This window comes from Sceloporus occidentalis, unplaced genomic scaffold (genome assembly GCF_023333645.1).
Source record: "Sceloporus occidentalis isolate IW3139 unplaced genomic scaffold, rSceOcc1.0.p SCAF_3, whole genome shotgun sequence".
Lineage (NCBI taxonomy): Eukaryota > Metazoa > Chordata > Lepidosauria > Squamata > Phrynosomatidae > Sceloporus > Sceloporus occidentalis.
In genome coordinates, this window is record NW_028316983.1 from 17629794 (window position 1) to 17653658 (window position 23865).

Genomic DNA, 23865 nt, shown 5'->3' on the forward strand with positions numbered 1-23865 from the left:
CAGCTGTGTGCCTTTATAGCAGTTTGGTTATTGTTTGGAAAACACACCATCTGCCCATACTTCTCCCGTATCTTGGGAACTGGACAAGTCTGTTAACTTATTAGACTGCACTAGAGAGCCTCAGGTCCATTCAGTTGCATCATCCTACATGTAAACAAAAACTGGCAAAATCACCCAATTCTGCCTCCAATGTCTTCCTACTCCCATACATATGTGGTAGGAAAAGAATCGAGTTTCATTTCCACCTCCCTTTCCCCAGAGAGGGAAGAGAAGCAGGCTTGATTGAGAAAGGGAAAAACAGAAGGACTGCAAAGAGGTAACAAACACCTTGGGAATCTTTCTTTCTTTCTTTCTTTCTTTTTAAAGAGTACAAATCCTGAAAGCCAATGTGATATAGTAGTTTGATTTTGGGACTAGAACTCTGAAGATTAAGATCTGATTTCCCATTTGGTCATGGAAACCCACTGGGTGACCTTGGGCAAGTGACATACTCTCAGAGGATAGCAATGGCAGACCTCCTTGCCAAGAAAACGCTGTGATAGGGTCACCATAGGAAATAACTTAAAGGCACACACCAACAATAAACAAATCCCACAATCTCCCAGTCACTGGCTTTGAAGGGGGTGGGGTTGTCTCTGAGAGTTGTCCAAAAATTGTAACTTTTCCAAACATGTCTATATTTACAGCACACAATCTGAAAATTAGCACCCCAGCATCCTTGGGAACCTGGCAAATGACCTTAGGATGCAGTTAAAAAGTTCAGGCCCTGTAGCCATTCTCCTCAGCCAACTTACCCATTGCACAGCAATGTGTATACATGCACCACCACACTAACAACCACACTACTCCCGACTACCTCATGGTTGGCAGATAACAAAGGTCTAGGGCAGTGATTTTCAAAAACTGGTCCTCCAGGTGTTTTGGACTTTTATCTTCCAGAAGCCCCCTCCAGCCTGACCAGAAGTCAGTGATTCTGGGAGATGAAGCCTCCAAAATATCTAGAGCATCAACGATTCAGAAGCACTGGTCTAAGCATCCCATGATGGTATAAGGAAGGACTCACAATTGGCCAGTAGTGCCAACAGAGTGAATTGTACTGAGACAAACAGATAAAGAAATAGGTCTTTAATGTAGTCATGTACTCCCAGTTTAATATGATTAATCAAGAATGAAAACAAAATTCAACAATTCTAAACACAGGAAGAACTCATTAAAAAGTCAAAATAGTAAAAAAGTAGCAAAGTTCATAACAAACCTATTACATGGCTTTAGATCATTCACATGCACCCAAACTTTTGAACCCCCCTTATTATCTGCATTCAGATGGCATGCCCCCCTTCACTTGATGTAGCATGTGAATAAAAATATTTTGCTTCTTTAGTTTGTGTATTTTCATTTACACATTCATATATATTCATATTTTAACATTTTATAAGGAAATAATATTGTTCATATCAGAACAGTGTTATTCAAGTAAATTCAATATTTAACTCAACAGAGTCAAGAGATAAGAAGAAGACTAGGAATGGGAAAGGCAGCTATGAAAGAGTTAGAGAAGATCCTAAAGAGTAAAGATATAAACTGAACACTAAAGCTGGAATCATCCAAGCCATAGTAATCACTATGTATGGATGTGAAAGCTGGACTGTGAAAAAAGAAGATAAATAGAAAATCAACTCATTTGAGATGTGGTGTTGGAGAAGAGTGCCGAGGATATTGTGAACAGCCAGAAAGACAAACAAATGGGTCCTTGAGTAATCAGGCCAGAAATACCCTTGGAGGTCAAGATGATTAAATTGAAGCTGTTGTACTTTGGCCACATCATGAGAAGGCATGACTCACTGGAAAAGACAATAATGCTAAGAAAGGAAGAGGGTAGAAGAACGAGAGGCTAATCACAAACCAGATGGCTAGATTCAATTAGGGAGGACACACGAATGAGTCTGCAGAAAATGAGCAGAGCTGTGGTGGGCAGGGAGACTTGGAGATGGCAAATGTCAGTCTGCTATACCACTGGCAAGTGAAATGCATCACCAGAATTATTACAAAGACCTGACTCTTTCTTGCATGCCACAAATAGGTGAAAAAGACATCTCTTTGCAGTAGGATTTGCCTTATCAGGTGCAAGGTGTGTGTGTGATCTAACTTGCTTCTTCTATGCCAGTATTTCTCAACATTGGCGTCCTCCCGATATTTTGATCCAACACCCTTCCCTAACTATTGACTATTCTGGCTGAAGCTGATAGCCGTAATCCAAAAGGTCTGGAAGGCTTGTTTTATGTGAGCAAAAGATGACCTTTCATACCCCTAGGTTTCTTTTCTCTGCCATGGTTAGCAAGCAAGCAACAACAGAAATGTTGTAATAAATTCAGATAATAAGCTGAAAATGTGGTTTGCTAGTTCTCTTTTCTCACCTCCAGTAAAATTATTCTTACTGTCATGCTGTTTGTCAGAGAAAGGGGGACTTGTGTCTTTTGGCCTTTGGAGTCTGTTGCCTGCATGCACATCAGGTTCTTAAGAAATTGCTGGCTTACACTGTAGAACACTGTCACAGGGTCGCTATGAGCCTTAAACAGAAGCACAGGAATCTACTGTATATTAAGTAGCAGCTAGTCCAGCATTGTAAACTCTGACTAGCACTGACTGGTAGTGGTTCTCCAGGCTTTGAAGCAAGATTCCTAGCTCTACTTGGAGATTGATGATATTACCTAGAACTTTATCGCACTGGGGTTAAAACGTTCCCCAGTGCGTTCTAACGGGGGCGAGCGGGGGCGGGCACAGAACGCGATGAGCACCAGATGGGGCCCAGAACGCGACTTTACCGCACGGGGGAACGCCGCCGCTGCTGCGTGTTCCCATCACATTCCAATCCAGTTCCAGAGGGTGCCATTTCTAGGAACGCTTTGAAACAGTTCCCAGAAATAGCGCCCTCTGGAACTGGATTGGAACGCAATGGGAATGCGCGGCGGCATTCCCCCGTGCGGTAAATTCGCGTTCTGAGCCCCATCTGGTGCTCATCGCATTCCGTGTGCACCCCTGCTCGCCCCCGTTAGAACGCACTGGGGAACGTTTTAACCCCAGTGCGATAAAGTTCCCAGTGTCTCCCATTCAAATATTAACGAGGCTTGACTATGCCTAGCTTTCAAAATAAAAAATCACTGGGTATGTTCAAAGGGGTATGCTGCTATCCCATTAAAAAAGAGGTAGGCACACACAGCCATCCAGAGTGGAGCTGGACAAAATGTTGTCTGCCAGTTGCGCCCTCTCTTCAGGTCCTCTAATTGAAAGAAGGAGTGCGGCAGGTGACACATTGCCCCATTTTGGTCCCCCTGGCCTGTTTTAGAGCCTCTCATAGCCCTAAAATGGCAACATTGTTACCTCATGTCTCCTAGGAGATGCAATAGGGGAGCTATTTCAGTCAATTATTTTTCAAAGGGATTGTAGTGGGAGGTACAGTCCTCCCAGGTCTGATGGGGCCATGTGCAACCTCTGGATAGGGGGTAGTTGCTCATCCCTGCTCTGGATCTTATTAGAACAACTCTCATAATCTCTCACCACTGACTGTGCTCACTGTGGCTAATGGGAGCTGCTTTCAAATATATGGAGAGCCAAAGCTCCAGCCTGAACCACTCAACAGCTACAGATTAATAGCAAATTCATTTTCCTTGTGTGGATCTCATATGCAGTCAAAATAACACCATCCACGCACACACAAAAGGGAAATATCAGCAGGCCTGGAAAACCCCCGAGGTTTTAATACATTTTAATAAATATTTTAGAGGGGAAAGCTCCCCAAACACCGAATGGGCAGAGAATGTTGACTGGTGTTTGGGAGAGAAGGGAATGGGGGTTCTGGAAGCCGACAGGCTAGCATCCTGAACAGAAGCATGCTGTACTTTTTGTTGCTTTTTCCACTCACTTCCTCCTGTACTCTCAAGAGCTGATCCTTCTGTTTTTTTTCTCCATTTCTTTCTTCTAGAAAGGAAAGCCCTATTAATTTCACTGCAAGCAGAACATTGGTGCCCATTCCCCTTCCCCCATTTTTGTCAAATCTGTCTAGCTGCACCCTTCCTTGTCACAACTATATCAGTGGAAACATGGGAGAAGACAATAATAGTAAGATCAGAACAGAGAAACACTGAAAGGAAAAAAGAGATGAGCTAAGCAATTCCATAACAAATCACAAGAGCAGGCAGGGTTGTGCTGACACTGCTCTACAGCATAAGCCAGCAATTTCTTAAGAACCTAATGTGCATGCAGGCAACAGACTCCACAGGCCAAAAGACACAAGTCCCCCCTCTCTCTTTCTCTGCCAAACTGCATGACAGTAAGAATAATTTTACTGGAGGTGAGAAAAGAGAACTATGAGCAAACCACATTTTCAGCTTATCATCTGAGTTTATTGCATCATTTCTGTTATTGCTTGCTAACCATGGCAAAGAAATCTAGAAGTGTGAAAGGTCAAGCCTTCCAGGCATTTTGGGTTACAACACCTATCAGCCCCAGCCAGAATAGTCAATAGTTAGGGAAGGCTGTTGGATCAAAATATGGGGAGGGCCCCAATATTGGGAAATACTGGCACAGAGGAAGCAAGCTAAATTGCACACACACTCTGCACCTGATAAGGCAAACCCTACTGGAAAGAGATGTTACTTTCACCTATTTGTGGCTAAGATGCATGCAAGAAAGAGGCAGGTCTCTGTAATAATTCTGGAACCATTAGCTGATGCATTTTGCTTGCCAATTGTATAGCAGGCTGACATTTGACTATCACAACATCAAGTCAGATTCATGTTTCAATCAATAAATATACTTGTATTTCTTCACAATGGGAGTGGAAATCACATGTCCTTCCAGATGCTGTTGCACAGTAATTCCTTGAATTCCTTGCCATTGGCTTTGTTGGATAGGGCTGCTGGGATTTCCAGTCCTTACAACACCTGGACGCCTTCATAATTTCTACCTACACCTTACATTTGAATCACACAAGAACTGAGAGAGCAAGGCATGGTTTTCCCCTCTCCCACCAGAAATCCAAATTTCCCTGCTAAATTTGACCCACAATTAATTGTTGTATTAACAGCGGTACTGTGATTCTGACTAACGAAGATGTACATTTTAACACAATGACATTAACCATTTCACAGAATTTCCCCAAGCTGTTCATCTGTAGTTGAACAAATGGCAGTGGAAACCAAAGAAAAGCAGCTTAAAATTAAAAATCAAATGCTGTACATATGACTCTTGATAACATCTCCAGAGCCAGCCTCTTAATAAAATTAAGAACTCTTTCTGGAAGTCTCTCTTTACTATTATCTGCAGCGAAATATGGAACAGATATCACTCTTGCATGTTGTAACATGATTGCCAAGACTTGAGCCAACATTATTGTCAGATCCATTTCTGTCCTAATCCATGTGATGAGAGCACGTACAGAAACATTCCTGGTAGCTGTTCTACAGTTATGGAATCCCCTCCTCCTGAAATCCTGCCAAAGTCAAAGCCACTTCCTTTAGTGCTGTAAAAAAATCTTCCATCTAGCTTTGCGTGGCAGTGGTCCAGATCAGAGAAGGGTGGGGGCAGTAGCCAGTTTCTGGCATCAGAAAAGCTTTTATTTAGAAGCTTCATCATTGCATGTTTACTTTATGGTCTTAGCCATGAGCCCCGTAGGGGTGGGTGGGTTTCAGAATAAAAGTAAACAAGTATCAATTAAAGCATGCTTTATAGAAAGCTGTGCAAGAAATTAGGACCACATGCTCATGAAGAAGTCAGAAATAAGCTGATTAAAACATAGCACACAAGGGAAATACGGACGCTATGAAGTAGACTTAATCAGTGAACACCAGCAGATGGAAATGGTCATGCACGATTCGAGTTTTATAGCAGTTCGTTGCATGGTTTAAACTGCTATTGATTAGCATTCTGTCCTCTCTTTTCAGCCCTGTAAATGGAGTTTAAGTGAATTAGCAGTAGACTTAAGTGACAAATGCCACATCATTTTGAGAAGCAGAAAGTGCATGAACAAGCATTCTGAAGGGCACTGGCAAGTTTTATTTCCAAATCCATTTCACTTGCAACAGAAATGAAAAAAGATTCCACGCAAACAGCATTAAAGGAGCACTGAAGCTTTGGTTTTGAGGAGCTTTCAATCTTCTTCCATTTTCAGAAATATAAACAATCAGCTGCCGTACATAAAATTTCTCACTGAGATAGAGCCAAAGAAATTCTATCCATAAAATTAGTTTTCAAAATACCTTGATTTGGCAGTAGATGCTGTTCTTTAATAGGTTACCTACCAGCACCTGCCACAAAGTACAATACTCCATAATACTAATTTAACAGTATTTTAATTGCCACAGTTCCATCCATAGGATTCTTGGCATTTATAGCTTGGTAAGGTACTTAACCAGAGATCCAAGTTAGGTTCAGGAAAGGAAGAGCTGGTAGGGATCACACTGCAAACATACGATGGCTAATGAAGTACACCAGGGAATTCCAAAAGAAAATCAACATGTGCTTTATAAACTACAGCAAAGGTTTTGACTGCATAGATCATGAAAGGCAATGGAACATCCTTAAAAACATGAGAATGCCAACACATCTTATAGTCCTAATGAGGAATCTGTACTTAGGACAAGAGGCCACTGTCAGAACAGAACATGGAGAAACAGAATGGTTCTCAATTGGCAAAGGAGTCAGACAAGGCTGCATCTTATCATTCCACCTGTTCAATTTATATGCAGAACCTACTGTAGTGAAAGCAGGCTTGGATACAGACGAAGGAGGAGTGAAAATAGGAGGGAGGAATATCAACAATATAAGATCTGCAAACAACACCATAATAGTTGCAGAAAACCTCACAAACCTGGAACAACTAGTAAGGAAGATCAAGGAAGAAAGTGTAAAGGCAGGCTTACTGAAAACAAAAAATAATGACCATAGAGAATTTACATAAATTCAACCTAGACAATGAAGAAATAGAAATAGTAGGAGTTCTCACACCTAGGATCAAACATTGATAGTAACAGGCATTGCAGCCAGGAAATCAGAAGAAGAACAAGAATGGGGAGAACAGCTATGAAAGAACTAGAAAAGATCCTAAAATGCAAAGATATACAACTGAGTACAAAAGTTAGAATCATACAAACCATTGTTTCCCCTATTACCATGTATGGATGTGAGAGCTGGACAGTTAAGAAATAATAATAATTAATTAATAATTTGTTTTATTTATATACTGCTATTCCAAAGATCATAGCGGTGAACAGCAAGTAAGCTAATTAGCAAGTAAGCTAATTTGCCCCCAACAGTCTGGGTACTCATTTTAGCGACCTCGGAAGGATGCAAGCCTGAGTCGAGCTTGGGCCCTTTTGCTGGTCTTGAACTCGCAACCTTGTGGTTTTGAGTGAATGGCTGCAGTACAGGCATTTAACCACTGCGCCACCAGGGCTCAGTGGTTAGGGCTCAGGAAGAAAATAAATTCATTTTAGATGTGGTGCTGGAGAAGAGTACTGAGGATACAGTGGGCAGCCAATAAGACAAACAAATGGGTCCTAGATCAGATCAAGCCAGAACTCTCCCTGGAAGCCAAGATGACAAAACTGAGGCTGTTGTACTTTGGACACATCATGAAATGGCACGACACATGTTTGTTTGTTTCTGTTTGTTTTATTTTTATCCTGCCTTTCTCCCAAAATGGGACCCAAGGCGGTGAACATATATAAACATAAGTTAAAATTGTACAATTAAAATCATAAAAATATAAAAATTACAAATATAAATTTTTTAAAACATACAGAGTTAAACTTAAAAAGTCAAAGTCCAACCCTCTCATCTCCCAATAAACCAAGCCTGCCAGATCTCAAAAGGCCTGTTTAAATAAAAATGTCTTTGCCTGCCTACGAAAGTCCAGCAGTGAGGGGGCCAGCCTAGTCTCCCGTGGAAGGGAGTTCCACAGGGAAGGAGCAGCCATGGAGAAGGCTCTCTCTCGGGTCCTCACCAGGTGAGCCTGGGATGGTGGTGGGACCGAGAGAAAGCCTTCTCCTGAAGATCTTAGGGCTCTGGGTGGTTCATATGGGAAGATACAGCCTTTCAAATAGTCTGGACCTAAGCCGTGTAGGGCTTTATAGGTCATAACCAGCACTTTGAATTGTGCTTGGAAACGAACCGGTAGCCAGTGAAGCTGTTTCAATACAGGAGTTATATGCTCCCTGTAACTTTTAAACAACAATGCTAGGAAAGGTGGAGCAAAATAGAAAGAGAGGAAGGCTGTATGCTTAATAGATGGACTCTATTAAGGAGATCATGGGTATGACTTTGCAGGAACTAAGCAGGACTGTGGGGAATAGATGAGATGTCTCATCCATAGGATCACCAGATCGACTTGAGGACAATTAACAACAAAGGTACTTAAAACTCTCAGCTAAAGAGATGCAGTCTATTCCTCTAAACATAGAGACTCCTTAGGAAGAAACAATGCCAAATGACGTGGCATGAAACTGGCACAGACATCTCAAGTGATAAAAGATAAGCCACTGTTTTGTTCTTTGTCCTAGCAGAAACCATGGTATTCTCTCATTTGTGTTGTAACTTACAAAAGATAAGAAATAACACTGGACATTCCTGCTGCTTTCTTACCTTCTCAAACCCTATCAAAAATGAGAGCTCTAAATGAGAGGCATATGCACTCCTGCCAAAGACACTTATCCCCAAATAGCAGATTACAGATGCTTGCTTTGTCACAGGGCACTTTTAAACTGACATTTGGAGAGACAAAGTGCTAGATTCCAGGAAGTGCCTTTCTGCCCCAAAAATGGCTTTATTTGCTAGTAATTGTCATACTCTGCATATGAAGGCTTCTAGTTAAATAGAGAAATGCCTCACTATGACTTGATGAGGAGTCATCACATGATCTTAGCCAAGGCTTCCTGACATGGTCACATTTTCCGCCTGATGTTTTGGACTTCAGCTTCTAGAATTCCTGAGCACTGGCTATACTATTTCTGAGAATTGAAATCCACAACATATGGTGCACCAAAGGCTGAAAACTGCTGCTGCTAGCAATGAAGGTTCATAGTAAGAGTATGAAGTCTGTGGTACTCCAGAATAAATGAATGACACCCTTAAAAGCCACCACCACTGGCTAGGCTAGATGGGGTTGAGAGAACCTAGAGTCAAACATCATCTGGAAACCCAAAAATTCTCTACCTCTCCTTTACAGGTTTCACAGTAAGTATTCTTGGATAGTAAGATTTATAACGCCCCCCACCCCAGACTTTAAAAACCTTTCTACAGCATTCCATAGTAATACCCACAGGCGGACTAAGAGACTTTAGTGAATTGTACAGGGAACTGCTTCTGTTAACTCTGTATAGTACAAAACAAGGATCCCATCTGTAATGAAATCTTTGAAAAACTAGTACGTGTATAGTTGAACAGTGTCTCTGAAAAAGCTGGTTGTGTCATTCAAGAAGCCATTAGCAAATTGATTAAATTATTTCCAGTTAAGTATTTGACTATTCACTCTAACACTGACAGAAGTGCTACAAGGTCATCATTTTTTGTGTTATACAAGTTAAGCTGCCCTTGAAATCAAGTGAAAATAATTAAGAGATGGGACAAATGTGTATTAAACAAAGAGCCCAATCTAGACAAAATGAGCGCTTTGAAAATCCATTCATATCAACAGGACAGATTTAAACACATATTTAATTTCCCCATTCAAATCAGCAGGACATGGATGTTTAACTTTGGCAAGATCACACTTGGAGCTTTAATGCAGAAGAAGAATGAAAAGTGATGCATAACTAAAACATTTATATTATCCTATTCTAACTACTCATGGACAATGGTAAGCTGTTATTTTAAGACTGCTACTAAAATCTTGCACAATGCTCTGTAGATTTTTTGAAGAAAAAAAAAGATATAGATTTTTCACTGATCAACCTGTATAACACACCAGAGTTTGAAAGAGCTACAAAATACTGTCTTTCTGTGCCATACAACTCAACCATTTGAAATACCAAATACATATTGTTATCTTACCTATACATGTTGCACTTCTTGCCCATCCCCAAGAAAACATAGTGAAAAATTAAACTAGGAGAATGATTAGATCCATCTGTTTTTATTGCATATTGTGTGGCTCCAAAAGTACAGGAAAAAATTACTACAGTCATCCCCCGATATTCAGGGGGTTGGGGCAAAAGACCCCAGCAAAAGTAAAAAAAAAAAAAAAAATGCAAATAATTGGGAGGGGAGGATAGTGCACACGCACATCTCCCTTCTGAAGCCTCAAACAGCTCTAGCAAGCTATTTCAAGTGCTGGAAAGGCAGGAGAGTATGAGCTTGCAGCTTCCTCCTTCCTCCTTCCTTCCCAAGGCTATGATTCTATGATTCAGAGCGGTCCAGGAACCTCTCCAAAGCCTTGGGAGGAAAGAAAGGAGGGTGCGCTGGTGGCTTCCTCCTTCACTTCCAAGGCTTCAGGGAACTTAATTATTCCTGAGTCCCTAGCTGTGTGCACGCACCTTCTACTCACAAAGGAAAAGCCTGGGAGGGACGGAGAGGGAGTAGTGCACACACACACCAGCTAGGGACTCACAAATGATCAAATCCGTGAATCCCAAAGCTGCAAATATTGAGGGACAATTGTAATACAATGGTAATATCTGAGAAATAATTCTTTATTTTTTTAAAAAAAAGGTTCTAAAGCACTAGATAATTTGCTAATTTACATAACTGCACACATTCAATACATCCAGTCCAACGCCTGCCATGCAGGAACTCATAATCAAAGCATCCCCAATAGATGGGCATCCAGCCTTTACTTAAAGACCTCCAAAGAAGGAGACTTCACCACTCTCTGAGGCAGTTTGTCCCGCTCTTATACAGCTCTTACGTCCTTCTAATATTGAGGTGGAATCTCTTTTCCTGTAGCCTGCATCTTGCTCTGGGCTCTATTCTCCAGAGCAGCAGAAAACAAGCTTGCTCCATCCTTACCCTTCAAATACTGAAACAGGGCTATCATATCACCTCTTAACCTTCCCTTCTCCAGGCTAAACATACCCAGCTCCCTAAGTTTTTCCTCATAAAGCATGGTTTCCAGACCCTTCACTATTTTGGTTGCTCTCCTCTGGACATGCTCCAGCTTATTACCATCCTTTCTGAATTGTGGTGCCCAGTACAGGACACAGTATTCCAGGTGAGGCCTGACCAAAGTAGAGTAGAGTGGCACTATTGCCTCCCTTGATTTAAACATTATACTTGTACTGATGCACCCTAGAATCTCATTGATCTTTTTAGCTGCCGCATCACACTGCTGACTCATTCTCAACTTGTGATGTACTAGGACTCCTAGATTCCTTTCACATGTACTACTAAGACTCTTAGATCCCTTTCACTTTAAATTGCTTTTAACTGCTGAAACTGATTTTATTTGTACACACAGAGCCAGTGTGTGCCGTGGCTTTAGTGCTAAGGCTATGAAACTGGATGCTAGGGTTCGAATGCCTGCTTGGCCATGGAAACTGAATGGGTGACTTTGGGCAAATCATACTCTTTCAGTCTCAGGGAAGGCAAAGTCAAACCCTCTCTGAACAAATCTTGCTAAGAAAACCCCATGGTAGAGTCACCTTAGGATCACCATAAACTGGGAACAACTTGAATGCACACAACAACAACAACAACAACAACAACAGAGATCCCATGATGTAGTGTGGGAAAGAAATATTTTAACAAAATAAAGAAAACTTTAAATTCCCACTCCATTGGGAACCAGAGTTGATGGGTAAAATAGAGAGGTTTCTTAAAATAAAAGACCATCACACTGCTTCATAGCATGGGTTTATTAAAACATTAGAATAACTTACCAGAGACATTAATTGAAGTTCCTGCATCTATAATCCCACTGTTGGGCCTTACACAGTACCTGCGTGGTGCTGTAGTCTTCACTTTGAAACAGACATTTCTGTCTGTAGGGTTGCCAAGTTTCAGATTTGTAGTGACAACATCTGTGAAGGGACCTGTAGAATAGGAAAAGAGGCATCTTTAAAGTATTTTCCAAGCAATTCAAGCATTATTTCAGCTCTCCTACTGTCAAAAACATATGCAACAATGACATGCTAACATCCAATGCTTTGTCATCCAACCTCTTCTCTTCTACCTATAGCTCAGAACAGTATACATGCCACTGCCCCAATGCTGTTGCTTTCCATTTTTCTTGTCTTGTCTACAAATTAGGTTGAACTGAGACTGAGTTGCTAGCTCAAGGTCACACAGTTATCTTCTTGGCTGACTGGTAATATGAACTTATTTCTCCCAGATCCAAACTTGATTTAAACCATTCTCCAGGGCAGCAAGTTTCCAATGTAATTCCCTACTTGAAGTGATACAGGCCTCTATGCTATGTGTGTCTACTAAACATACAGATTAATTTAGGAATCCACAGGCTTGCAGCCACCCCCACACACTACTATTTCTCTAGTGGCCAATGATCTATTTTCAGCTCTGTTTTAATTAAAAAATAACCACGGAAGTAGACTGCTGATCCCACTGATCTATTAGTGCTAGTGATCTTGGTGGTGTCTATACCTCAGCCCAGTATAAACCAATCTTTCTGTCAACATATGCTGACCCGATGAATTTCATAGTTTCTTCAGGCAAGGACTACTCCAAGATAGTTTACTATTGCCTCCCTCTGACATAACACCTACAACAACCGGTATTCCTTGGCAGTACCCATTCCAAGTACTCACCATGTCTGACCTTGCTTAGTTCCCAAGATAGATAGGAATGTTGTGGCTTCAGATTATTTAGTACAGAGCACCTACTAGACACAGTTTTAATGTATAGGCAACTCCTGCCCCCATCTCTGCCTACATACCACTACATCATGCCACTGAAAAGCATTGAGTTACATTGCATTTGGCAGCTTTGCTACTGTCAACAGGACAGAACTCACACAAAACTAGCGTTTGTCATGTCAAGTGGCACTATTAGCATTCTTGCATCTTAAATGTTCACTGGTGCAACCATTCTAAGACTGGACAAAGCAGAAGTCCAATCAAAAGCCTGCAAGGTTTCTGTGCTCCACAAATTAAAGGTAATTGTAAGCATAAGACAGCACCAAATACCAACTTACTACAAAGCTTGCATGTAACAGGGAGCTGCAGATAGCTCATGGTTTTCCAGACAACCTCTTCTGTATGATAAGCCTCATCATCACATCTGAACAGTACCAGTGCACAGAAATGAACAATTTTAGATGTATACCTATATGCATAGTGGCTCTAAGTCATTATTCTTATTTATTTATTTAAGAGATTTATAACTTGCCTTTCTCCCAAAATGGGATTCAATGTGGTTTGGAGAAGAGTAGAAATAAGATATTGTGTGTGTGTGTGTTTCAAGTAATACCCCTCCTATCTGTTTATACAGGATTCAAGGTAGCTTACAATAGCCAGCTTTAAAAGTGGTACAGTTTAAAGAATTATTCCTTTCTACAAAAATTAACAATGAGATGACAGTTCAGTTAAAAAAACACAAGATTTAAAAAAGTTGAAAACAGAACAAAAAGATAAAAACACCACCTCATTATAAGCTATTTTTGCCACACAAACGATAAGCCAAAAGAACCCATAGCAGCTCAATAGTCTTCAAATTCTTTGTCTACCAGTGAAAAGGGAGGCAAACAACCTATAGGAATCCCATAACCTGGGAGCACCCACCAAGAAGGCTCTCTCCCTTGTCCTCACTTTTCCCAGTTTTTAAAAATGGACTCCCCTAAGCATTTAAAGCATTTCCCATACACCATCTAGTCTACACAAAACCAGAATAAGCAGGTAGGACACATTTTTAAGTGTTCCCAGGCAGAGAAGTACTCCCTGAAACTAGAAAAGTAGCATGGCAAAGAGTGGAAAGAAAAAGAACCCATAGCAGCTCAATAGTTTTCACACCATGCTACCTTTTAGGGGAAACTAATGAGAAAATCATGATATCATAAAGGCTCTACTGAAGGACAGTTATCAATCACTACCAACTGGGCCACCTGCAGCAACTGCAGGAGATAGGTGGGCTGCTTGGTAGTTCATACAGGCTGGTGGATTAGGACAAAAAGCAGAACCAAACAGGTTTTATCATGCCAGTCTGTGAACTCGAATGTGTTCCAAAATCCTTGACAAAGCAGTGGAATTCCATTTATGTAGCAGAAAGATTATCATTCACTCCAGTTCAGGCTATGAGTGTCATTGTTTATGTTAGCCGAAGTAGTACAACTCTTGCAGAAAGGGAAGTGGGAAGTCCAAGGGCTGCAGGATTATGAACACTTCTTTGGCCTGTTCTCCCTCCTCACTTCAAAAAATAAACCTGAAAAAGAGGATCTGAACATCCTATTGAAGGCTGAACACATTCAGTAAGGATAGAAAGTTGACACTGTTCAGGAACATGGAAAATTCAGGGGCAGAAAGAGGACAGATGAAACCTGAACACTATGTTACAACATGTTATTGAGGGTCCCACTATTATCTTCTCATCATAAATGTGGGCAATGAAGCAAATACACAACGGCTTGCCTTAGACCACCCAATGAATTCATGGCAGTGTTGACATTTGAACTCATTAACTTACTTGCTCACAGCTCATGCCCTTTACTATGCAAGATCAGCACTGTTAGTACTCGAACAAATGTTTTCTAGTACAGTATTAGGCATCTTACGTTTCCAATTCTAAATAGTAGGGTATGCAAGGCCTTGTTAGCACTAGTTATAAATAGCCCCTTAGCAAACTATATTATAACCCAGCTTGCAAATTCTGATGCTTCCAAATGAGATGTTGCTATTATAGGCAGACATGAAAGGTCAGGAGTTAATGACTCCTCTGGTCAATAACTGAAGGAAGTTGCAGGGACTAAAATTTCAGTCACAGGTTCTGATTGCACTTTCAGGTTTTTTAAAGGTATTTTTTTCCCCACAAATACTTTTAATATATATTATATTTAATTTTTAAGAGGTGTCTATTCAGAAATGGAGAGTTTCATAAACTTTCCGCCACACCACAGAATCTTAAATAAGATCACTTTACATACTAGTCACCTTGACTCAGTGTACCCCCTTCTAACATTCTAGGATTTTGAGCAGAAATGGCAATTAAAAAAAAGAGTAAAGAAAATCGGTGTAAATGTGTATGTACAGGTATTTACATGAGAAGTTAATGATACCCCTGGGAGGTTAAAAAAAAGTCAATTAGGCACAAACCTCAACTCACAGGATTACAAAATTAAGAACAGTATTGTCTTCTGCATTGCCACTAGAACTTAGAGTAAATACCTAAAGAAAGTGATTCATAGGAAAATCAGGATTTAAAAAGTTCATATGTTGCCTAATTGACTTATTTGATTTATACCATGACTATCTCCTGAAGTTCTGTAACACATGAATTGGCAACAGCCGCTAGTTTAGACTTAATTTTCAAAACAAATGAGATGTATATACTATTGGCCCACAGTATCCATGGATTCTGCACCCACGGATTCAACCAAACATGGTTTGAAAATATTCACACATACAAAAATTCCAAAAAGCAAACCTTGATTTTGCCATGTTATATAAGGGACACCATTTTACTACACTATTGTATATAATGGGACTTAAACATCCATGGCTTTTGGTATCCACTGTGGTCCTGGAACAAAAACCCAGAGGACACTGAGGGCCCACTCATTCATTGTACACACTGATCAGTGAAAATGAGAAATAGTAACTAAATAGCATTTCAATGTTTAAGGAAGTATGTACCTAAATCAGGGATGGGGAAACTTTTCCACCACAAGATAATGGTGGGCTGCATTCATTTGTGGTTTTTCTGGGAGTGGGTTATGTGTATACTTTTGTGGTTTTCCTGGGAGGGGGAAGTATGTTCATGGTAGTTGTGATCAAAACCCAAAAATGGGTGGTGGCAAACCATTTGCACACATTCATCTTCTCACCAATAGACCATCTGCATTTCCATGTTGTGCCCAGAGGAAGGAGCTTAGATGATGAGGACAAAGTTCTGTTGTCTTTATGGCTTATGACCTTCCCCAAAGGATTTAGCTATGTGGTTCCCTGATGCTGGAAATGGAATGTGGGATTAAATTACCTTTCACTCTCACCTGGAAAGCCTAGGTCTTATGTTCTTAACCTGAAGAATTGCCATTTAGCTAGACACATTAGTCTTAACTTGTCCACACAAAGCTTACCATAAAGCCCTCTGAACCATAACCACTGACCTCAATTCTTTGCAATCTTGTCTGTCAGAAGTTCATAAACTTTATGAAAACTGTGTTTCTCGTAAAACAGGGTGTACTGGCTACAATAGCTGGAAAATACAGTAACTAGAAGAATGGAATGTAAGTGTAATTAAGCTAGTGTCTCCAGCTATGAACACAGAATTGCATAAGACACTGGCTTTGCCCTTTCCCCTAAATCAAAATGTAAGCAACACAAAAAAAGGGAAGGAGGAAAGAATGCTGAACTTTTTTCCAGGAAAAAAATCTCTGAGGTCCAACTAAATCTAGAAAACATGCTTCTTAGAAGAACATTTCCTCCAGCTCCACCCCAGTACTGAGGAAAAGCCATTACTACCACTACTTTACATAGGGTATGTATGTGTGTGTGTGTGTTAACAAGCCTCTTGTATATACTTTAAGTGTAGATAGAGTACAAGTAGGGATGCCATAACCCAGCAGCCCCAATGACAATCCCGCTTTTGGGGGGCCCCTCCCGGTCCCGGTACGGTTTGGGGCCCCCCATGCCTTGTTCCCGGTTCGGGGCCGCTCCTCCTGCGGCCATTGCCGCTGCTGCTAATGCGGCTGTTGCGGCGCCAACCCACCTCCTCCTCCTCATGGTGGGCAGCACCAACCCTCCTCCTCCTCTGGTTCCGCCTTCCTCCTCCTCCTCCTCGGAGGCAGAAGTGCTGCCGCCACCGCATTAGGGCTTGCCCACCCGCACGGAATCATGCCGCCAAAAACCAGGCGGAAACGGCCGTCCCTGCATGGCATAGCCTAAAGAGCAGGTTTTCAGGACACCTGCCACTCAGAGCTTTTGCCTGCCCACGTTGGTATATATGCCTTGCAAGAGGCATTACTTTCCAGGTTACAGTGAGAAAAAAAAAGGACATAAATTGTTCATGTTTCACTGGGAGTCTAATCGCCTCATCTTTTAAATGTATACCGCGTCAGTATTCTTATAATTCTTTATCACAGGATCGTTTTTGAGGCCCTAAACACCTTTACTTGTAATATGCAAATTTCTCCCGAAGCTGACCAATGGGAAAGAAGCAATCAGCCCTCCACTTGGGTTGGTTTTCAATGGCTTGGTGAAGGAAGAGATTTTGCCTTGTTTGTAAATAGGAAGGGCTTTAGGGTAGCAAAAGGCTACAGAAATAGTTTGACCCCCCCCCTTAAACATCCATGGCTCAGTGCTATGGGATTCTGGGAATTGTAGTTTCTTGTGGCACCAGAGCTCTCTTGACAAAAGGAGGCTGAATGGTCCACAGAGCTACAGTTCCCAGGATTCCATAGCCTTGAGGAGGAGGAGGAGGAGGAGGAGGAGGAGGAGGGGTGCCTTGATGGGCAGAATTGGGGCGGAGGAGGAGGAAAGCTGAGTCAGTGGCCATTAGGTCTGCCTTGGTTTTGGGGGGTTTTAAAATTATTTTTAAAAATATAAAATACTTATTTTATTTTATTAATTTTTATTATTGCTTTTTATTTTTTTATTTTATTAATTTTTATTATTGCTTGTTTTTATTTTATTTTATTAATTTTATTATTGTTTGTTTTTATTTTATTAATTTTTATTATTGCTTGTTTTGTTTTATTTTATTAATTTTTATTATTGCTTGTTTTATTTTATTTTATTAATTTTTATTATTGCTTGTTTTGTTTTATTTTATTAATTTTTATTATTGCTTGTTTTTTATTTTATTACATTAATTTTTATTATTAAATATATACACCCCGCCTTGTTTTTTATTTTATTTTTTTCATTATTTTTTATTATTAAATATATGCAAGTGCATTTTCTGTGTATTTATGGCGCTTTGAATGCTAACAAGTCTGCCTTTCTTGGACAATTATAGTGATGATGATGATGGTGATATTGATATCAACAAGCCTCTGAGGCACGGCCAATGTAACTTGCTGTGATTTTTACAAACTCATGCGCAGTGAAGAAAAATCACAGTCCCTTGACCAAGTACACACTTCTGAGAAGTACAGTTGAACCCGAGGGCAAGTACATTTCTGCCGTCTGTCTAGGAATAATGCCAAAATGTCCTCCATTTTGATCATGCCTAAAAAACATGCATTTATATTAACATTTTTAAAAAAACCCTCAATTTTTTTGCGCGTCCCCCATTTTTTTTAAAAAGTGTCCTACATTTGAAAATGTTGCCCTACATTTGTCCCGGTTTGGAGGTCCTGACTTATGGCAACCCTAAGTACAAGGCAAACTACTGAAGAAGCGCAAAATGAACCAGAAGTTTGTAATTAAAAGTTAGGAATGTTTACAACATGCACCAAGGTTACATGAGTCCAGTCCTGGTAAAAGAATGGGATACAAATAAAATAATGTGATTGTCGTGGCAAAAGCATACAGGGCAGGAATATATCATATATTCACCCTAATACATTGTTTTGAGAGATTTTAAAAACTACAATAAAGTTTCACAGTTCAGAAGTCAAGAAGCTGTTCCAAAAGTAAAGACCAATGTACTACTGTACTTCCAAAATTAACCATTCCAACTCTGAATTGTCCAATTTTGACTATGGTTGCATATCAACCTGAACGCTACGCAGCAGAATTACTGAACTTAAGGGTTTCATTTAGAGTATGTGCTAGAGAAACTAGGGCAAAAGAACACAATTATCTAGGGAAGAGGTTCAAAAGATAGCCACCACTTTTATCCAAATCTAGGTTTTAAAATTAAGAGAAAACACTGAGTCCACATTATTTTTTTCAATAAGGGATAAGTACAGAGCACTGAGATCTTCACCTCAGCTTCAAATCAACACTAAGGGGAAAGGTTGGGAAAGGGCTACTTTTCTCAGCATCTCCTCCCATGATTATCATTCCTCCTAGAGGAAACACAGGCAAAGGCCAGTCTGATGCATCCTATTGAGCAATAGTTTAAAGTCAGCCACAATTCACTGGTTTAGCCACAAATCACCCCATAGACAAACAACCCAGTTTATTCTTCCCATCTCTAATATCTCTCCTTTTCCTTCTATCAGTTCCTGTTTCAGATTTGGGAGCCTAGAAACCAAACCAGGGGTAAGCCACAGTTCATAGAAGAAAGAGTTTCTAGCATAGACAATATTTGGCATCCAACAGGCTCTTCAAAAATTCAAGATCCAAGTCTTTAGTACGTAATTTGAAGATTACCACTGGTAATTTTCTATGATGCATTAGTGTTCAGGCCATTTTGCTTGATGTAGAGGGTAGGGCTGTGACCATGCACCTGTGCTGGACAGCAAAAGACACAAGTAGCACTTGTATATAGCCTCCTCCTTCCATAATTTTAAAAACAATTCTTTGGTCTTAGTTTCACCTCACAGTGAGTTTTCTGAAGATCTGGATGCAATCAAAAACATGAGGGGCAGTCTGAAACAAGTGGCAGAGTCCCGGATTCTACCACTTTTGTCTGCCACTTATTCTCTCAAGTGAAAAAAAAAATCTTCTAGAATATATCAAGTTTAGACTTTTGTAATTTACTCAAGCATACGCTAAGATCATCCGTCTCCGAGGTTAAACATGGCAGTTCTGATGTTACCAAATGCTATTACCTATTTGCCTATATTTATTCCTAGGGATAAAAATCTCCAATTATTATCTCCATCTTACAAAAGAAAGAGGCCAATGTTTTGCCAAAAATGCAGCCGTTAGAACAGTGTGGCAAATAAATGTAGAAATTCCCTTGTCTGACATACTTAGAACCAGATGTATTTTGGGGTTGTGATTTATTTTTAATTTTAATTTTTTTGAATTCTGGAGTGCATAAGTAGTGTAGTACATACGTGTACTGTATTTGCAAGGCTAGAGAGATACACAAGGATCCGTGAAATGGTGGGAGGCAGATTCCTGCTGACCACTACACTTGGATTCCTGCCAGTTCACAGAGCCCAGTCTTTCTCCAGTCTTGAATCTTTTTTCTGCTGACTGACCTCACTTAACTTCCAAGATCAGCTGGGATCTGCTGCTTTACCATATACTTTTTGTAAGTGTGGCTTTTCAACACTACCAAGAGGAGGTTCAGCCACACTCATAATGGGGAATCTTGTAAAGCTGTCTACATGACAAATATTAGTCATCAACTTGCATCTCCAAAGACATCTGTAATTGAACCAGCATCAGCATCTTTTTATCATAAGAATAAATGCAAAACAAGTTTGCTGCTGACATTTTTTGTGGGAAAATGGTGCTTTGAAATCTGAGAAGTTTAAAATTTGAGGGGGAAACTAGGCAGCCCATGTGCCTTAACGATCTGGATTTTATTTGTGCTTTTCTGCCCATGCTAGCCCAACATTTCAAAATATTTTAAAAAACTGTAATCTCCTTGAATTTGGGTTATAGAATATGGGTAGACTGATATGGCTCTTTCCTGTCATAACATGTCAACCTCACACCCAGGTGGATCATATGGCTGCTTGCCACACTGATCTTACCCACATTAGCTTGGTAGTATAAAGAGAGCCACAGAGGAATTGCCACTACAAACAGTATATGAACTAGTTCTCTGAACACATGGGCCATAATCCATGACATATAGCACATAAAGAAATGTCAATTGACATTCACTTAGATCACTAGAAGTGTGTGACTAAGCCTGTTTTTTAAACAAAAGATGAATCATCACAGGGAGAGAGAAAATATAGGGGAGAGTTGTTTCCACTCCACAAGCAGAATGCGTGTGATGAAACTGTAATTAAGAACTTAAGCCACAGTTTCTACACTGAAACAGGAAAGGGAAACAAAGGAACTCTTAACATGATTAGAAGGTGCAGATGCCAGACTTGAAATGCTGTTACAGATGGATTATCCTGTTCCACTTGTTCATTTGCTGCACAATCTCTTGCTTAGTAGAAAGCTACCCACCCACTATAGCCTCAGTGCTCTTTTCATAATCTTCCCTGCACAATGGAAATTCTGGAAGTTTTTTTTCCTGACACACCTAGAACAACAAAGCAATCTGCAAACTCATTTTTGAAAGACTACTGTCTGAACTTACAGTTTCAGAGACGAAACAAAAGGAGAAAAGCTACAGGTAGAAACCAAACTGCATGGCAAAGGGTTAATGTGCAATTCAAAAAGGCAGCAATCTGCAAGCTCACTTTTGAAAGGCTACTGTCTGAACTTACAGTTACAGAGACAAAACAAAAGGAGAAAAGCTACAGGTCGAAACCAAACTGCATGGCAAAGGGTTAATGTGCAATTCAAAAAGGCAGCCTAAAGTATAGCCACCAGTCCAAGATATTTTGCTACCTAGGACCAAGGGCAATATGATTCCACCTCCATTTCCTCATGTAGAAGTATGTTCAACTGTCAGATGAATGTTATTTCAATAGAACAATGCTACACAGAGTGCTAGGAATGTTTAGGAGATCCATGAAGCTTGTGTGGTATATGTGTAGCCTGGGCCTCAAACAACGAAACAGCCAATAGGTTCCAGAAGAGCCACCTGGAATATGGCATCATGACCCTCCCAGCATCTGGAACTTGAGCCATCACTGCCTACAAATATCATTTATCCAATATGAACAATTAATTTGACCCAATTTTATAACTTTGGGACCAGCACAGAGATTTATAGGGCTTCAAGAACTATAAGCCTGCTGCTTACTTAGACCTTCATTTCAAAGAAGCATTTGTTTAGAATTGGACTTCATATATGGGTTGTCTCATATATGCAGACAACATACATGCTACAGTTTCCCTGCTGCAAGTGTATATATTCATTAGAATTAGAGCAAAGTAGCGTATCACTCATTCACAAAATGGTAGAAATGTCTGGAGGTGTTCCACTGCCTTAAGTCCTGCAGGGAAGGAAGAAAAGAAAAAGTATACTTTAGCATATTAGGGCTAGCCAAACTCCTTAAGAGCATTTTGGGGGGAAATTCTTGCCATGTAAAAACAGAGAGCAGAGCAGTGAAATAGTATAAATACAATTTTGTAATTTGGACCATCATCACCTCATCAACTTTTAGATAATCGAGACTGCTTATTTTTTTTCCCTGCAGAAAGCGTGGAGCTCAGTAGTGCTGAAAACTTAATACAAGATCTTTGAACAATGCAGAAGGCCAAGGTGTAAGGTAAAGCAAAGAGATTAAAGGGTTTAAGATGTAGTCCAACGCTACACAACAAGATCCAGAACATTCAAGACATTTAATAACAGAGGCTTACATTCTACTTTATTTGTGCCTTATCTCTCAGTGTTTACAATTCAAGAAACACCCTGGAACTCTCAGGCCACTCAGACCCATATATACAGTGAGCCCTCCACATTCGCTGGGGTTAGGAGCACATGACCCCCATGAAAGGAGGGGAAAGAAAACACAAGTAATTTTTTTTTTCTAATCTGAGAGAATACATCTCTAGGAATCTCTAGGTCCTTCAGCACATGCCTGTGATCAATATTTGCTGGAGGCTGGCCACAGAATTGTGCTGGAGGACCTACAAATGCCTAGATAAGTGTTCTCTCTAGGAATCTCTAGATCCTCTACTGTGACCTCTCATGAATGTTGACCACTGGAGAACCTAGAGATTCTTAGAGTGAACATATTAATCAAACCCGTGAATAATAAAATCCGCAAAAGGCAAGGCCGCAAATGGAGAGGGGCAACTGTACATTTAACCCTGTAAATATGTTAGAATCAGAGTAAAATGCCATATAGCTCCCAGCCCCCAGCCCAATATAAGCAAATAGTTGTACCAAAACATAAAAAGTGCTTTCAAACAAACATTTTTGTAATACTGTGGGGGCTGTAGAAGGGCCTGCAGTGGGTTTAAATAAAAATCAATGCTGTCCTGCCAGGTCTACAGTCAGAAGCCAACTAATCCGCAAAACCATCTAATTCTTTAAGAGATGTCCATGTCTGAGGGTGTGGGGTGGATGGGTTTCCAATGTAAAAAATAAAGCATTCCTAGAGAAGTTACATTTCTGGAAGGTGCTCTGCCTTGGAAATCCAAAGCAGGAGATCATCCCATTATCTGTATCAATGATTCTTCCTCCCACTCTTTGGGTGGAGTGCAAGGCCTGCAGATAGGGCAGGGATTCTGTTATGAAACCTCTGCAAGTCACATTAGGTCTTCAGCCTGGAGGTTCCCCCACTCTTCTGTTGTTCCAGCATTATACAGACAAAGCCTGGTCTCCTCCTAGGCTCATGTGCCCTTTCTCACCGCAGCTTTGAATGTTCCAAATTAATATGTTATCCCAAATCTTAAGCTTTTGTTAATCTGAACGATGGTTAGTGAAAATGAGACATCTCCATAAAATATAGTTTGAAGTGAGCCTGTTTTTACTAATCATAGCTAAGTGCAACTTGTATAGGTCCAGACACACTGAATGCAGCAGTTATTATCATAAACCTGAGTAAAAGCTTCCAAATCCCTTTCTTCTTATTATTTTTAAAGAAGTAGCCATGTTAGCCTTTTGCAGTATAAAAAGTTACATTCAATGCAATGTTACATTCTGAACCATTTTTCAGGCAGTCAGAGTTGGGAAAGTTACTTTTTTGGAACAACTTCCAGAATCCCCCAACCAGCATGGACATTGGCTATGGTAACTAAATAATTCTGACTACTGTAATAAGAAAGTAACTTTTTCTGAGCTCTGCCT

General features: G+C 40.3%; 1 protein-coding gene across 2 annotated transcripts in view; it reads right to left on the reverse strand.

The window, feature by feature from the left end:
- VAPB (VAMP associated protein B and C) overlaps positions 1 to 23865 on the reverse strand; it is a 69369-nt gene that overhangs the window by 21257 nt on the left and 24247 nt on the right. Inside the window, exons 1-2 of one of the 2 annotated variants that reach the window (XM_089513741.1) lie at positions 13139 to 13211; positions 11868 to 12020 (exon numbers count right to left, since the gene is read on the reverse strand). In XM_089513741.1, coding sequence (XP_089369867.1) covers positions 11868 to 12020; positions 13139 to 13178 — 193 coding nt within the window. In that variant the 5' untranslated portion in view covers positions 13179 to 13211. Of the gene's footprint in view, positions 1 to 11867; positions 12021 to 13138; positions 13212 to 23865 lie in introns of those variants that run through there. The other variant, XM_089513740.1, reaches the window with a different exon arrangement.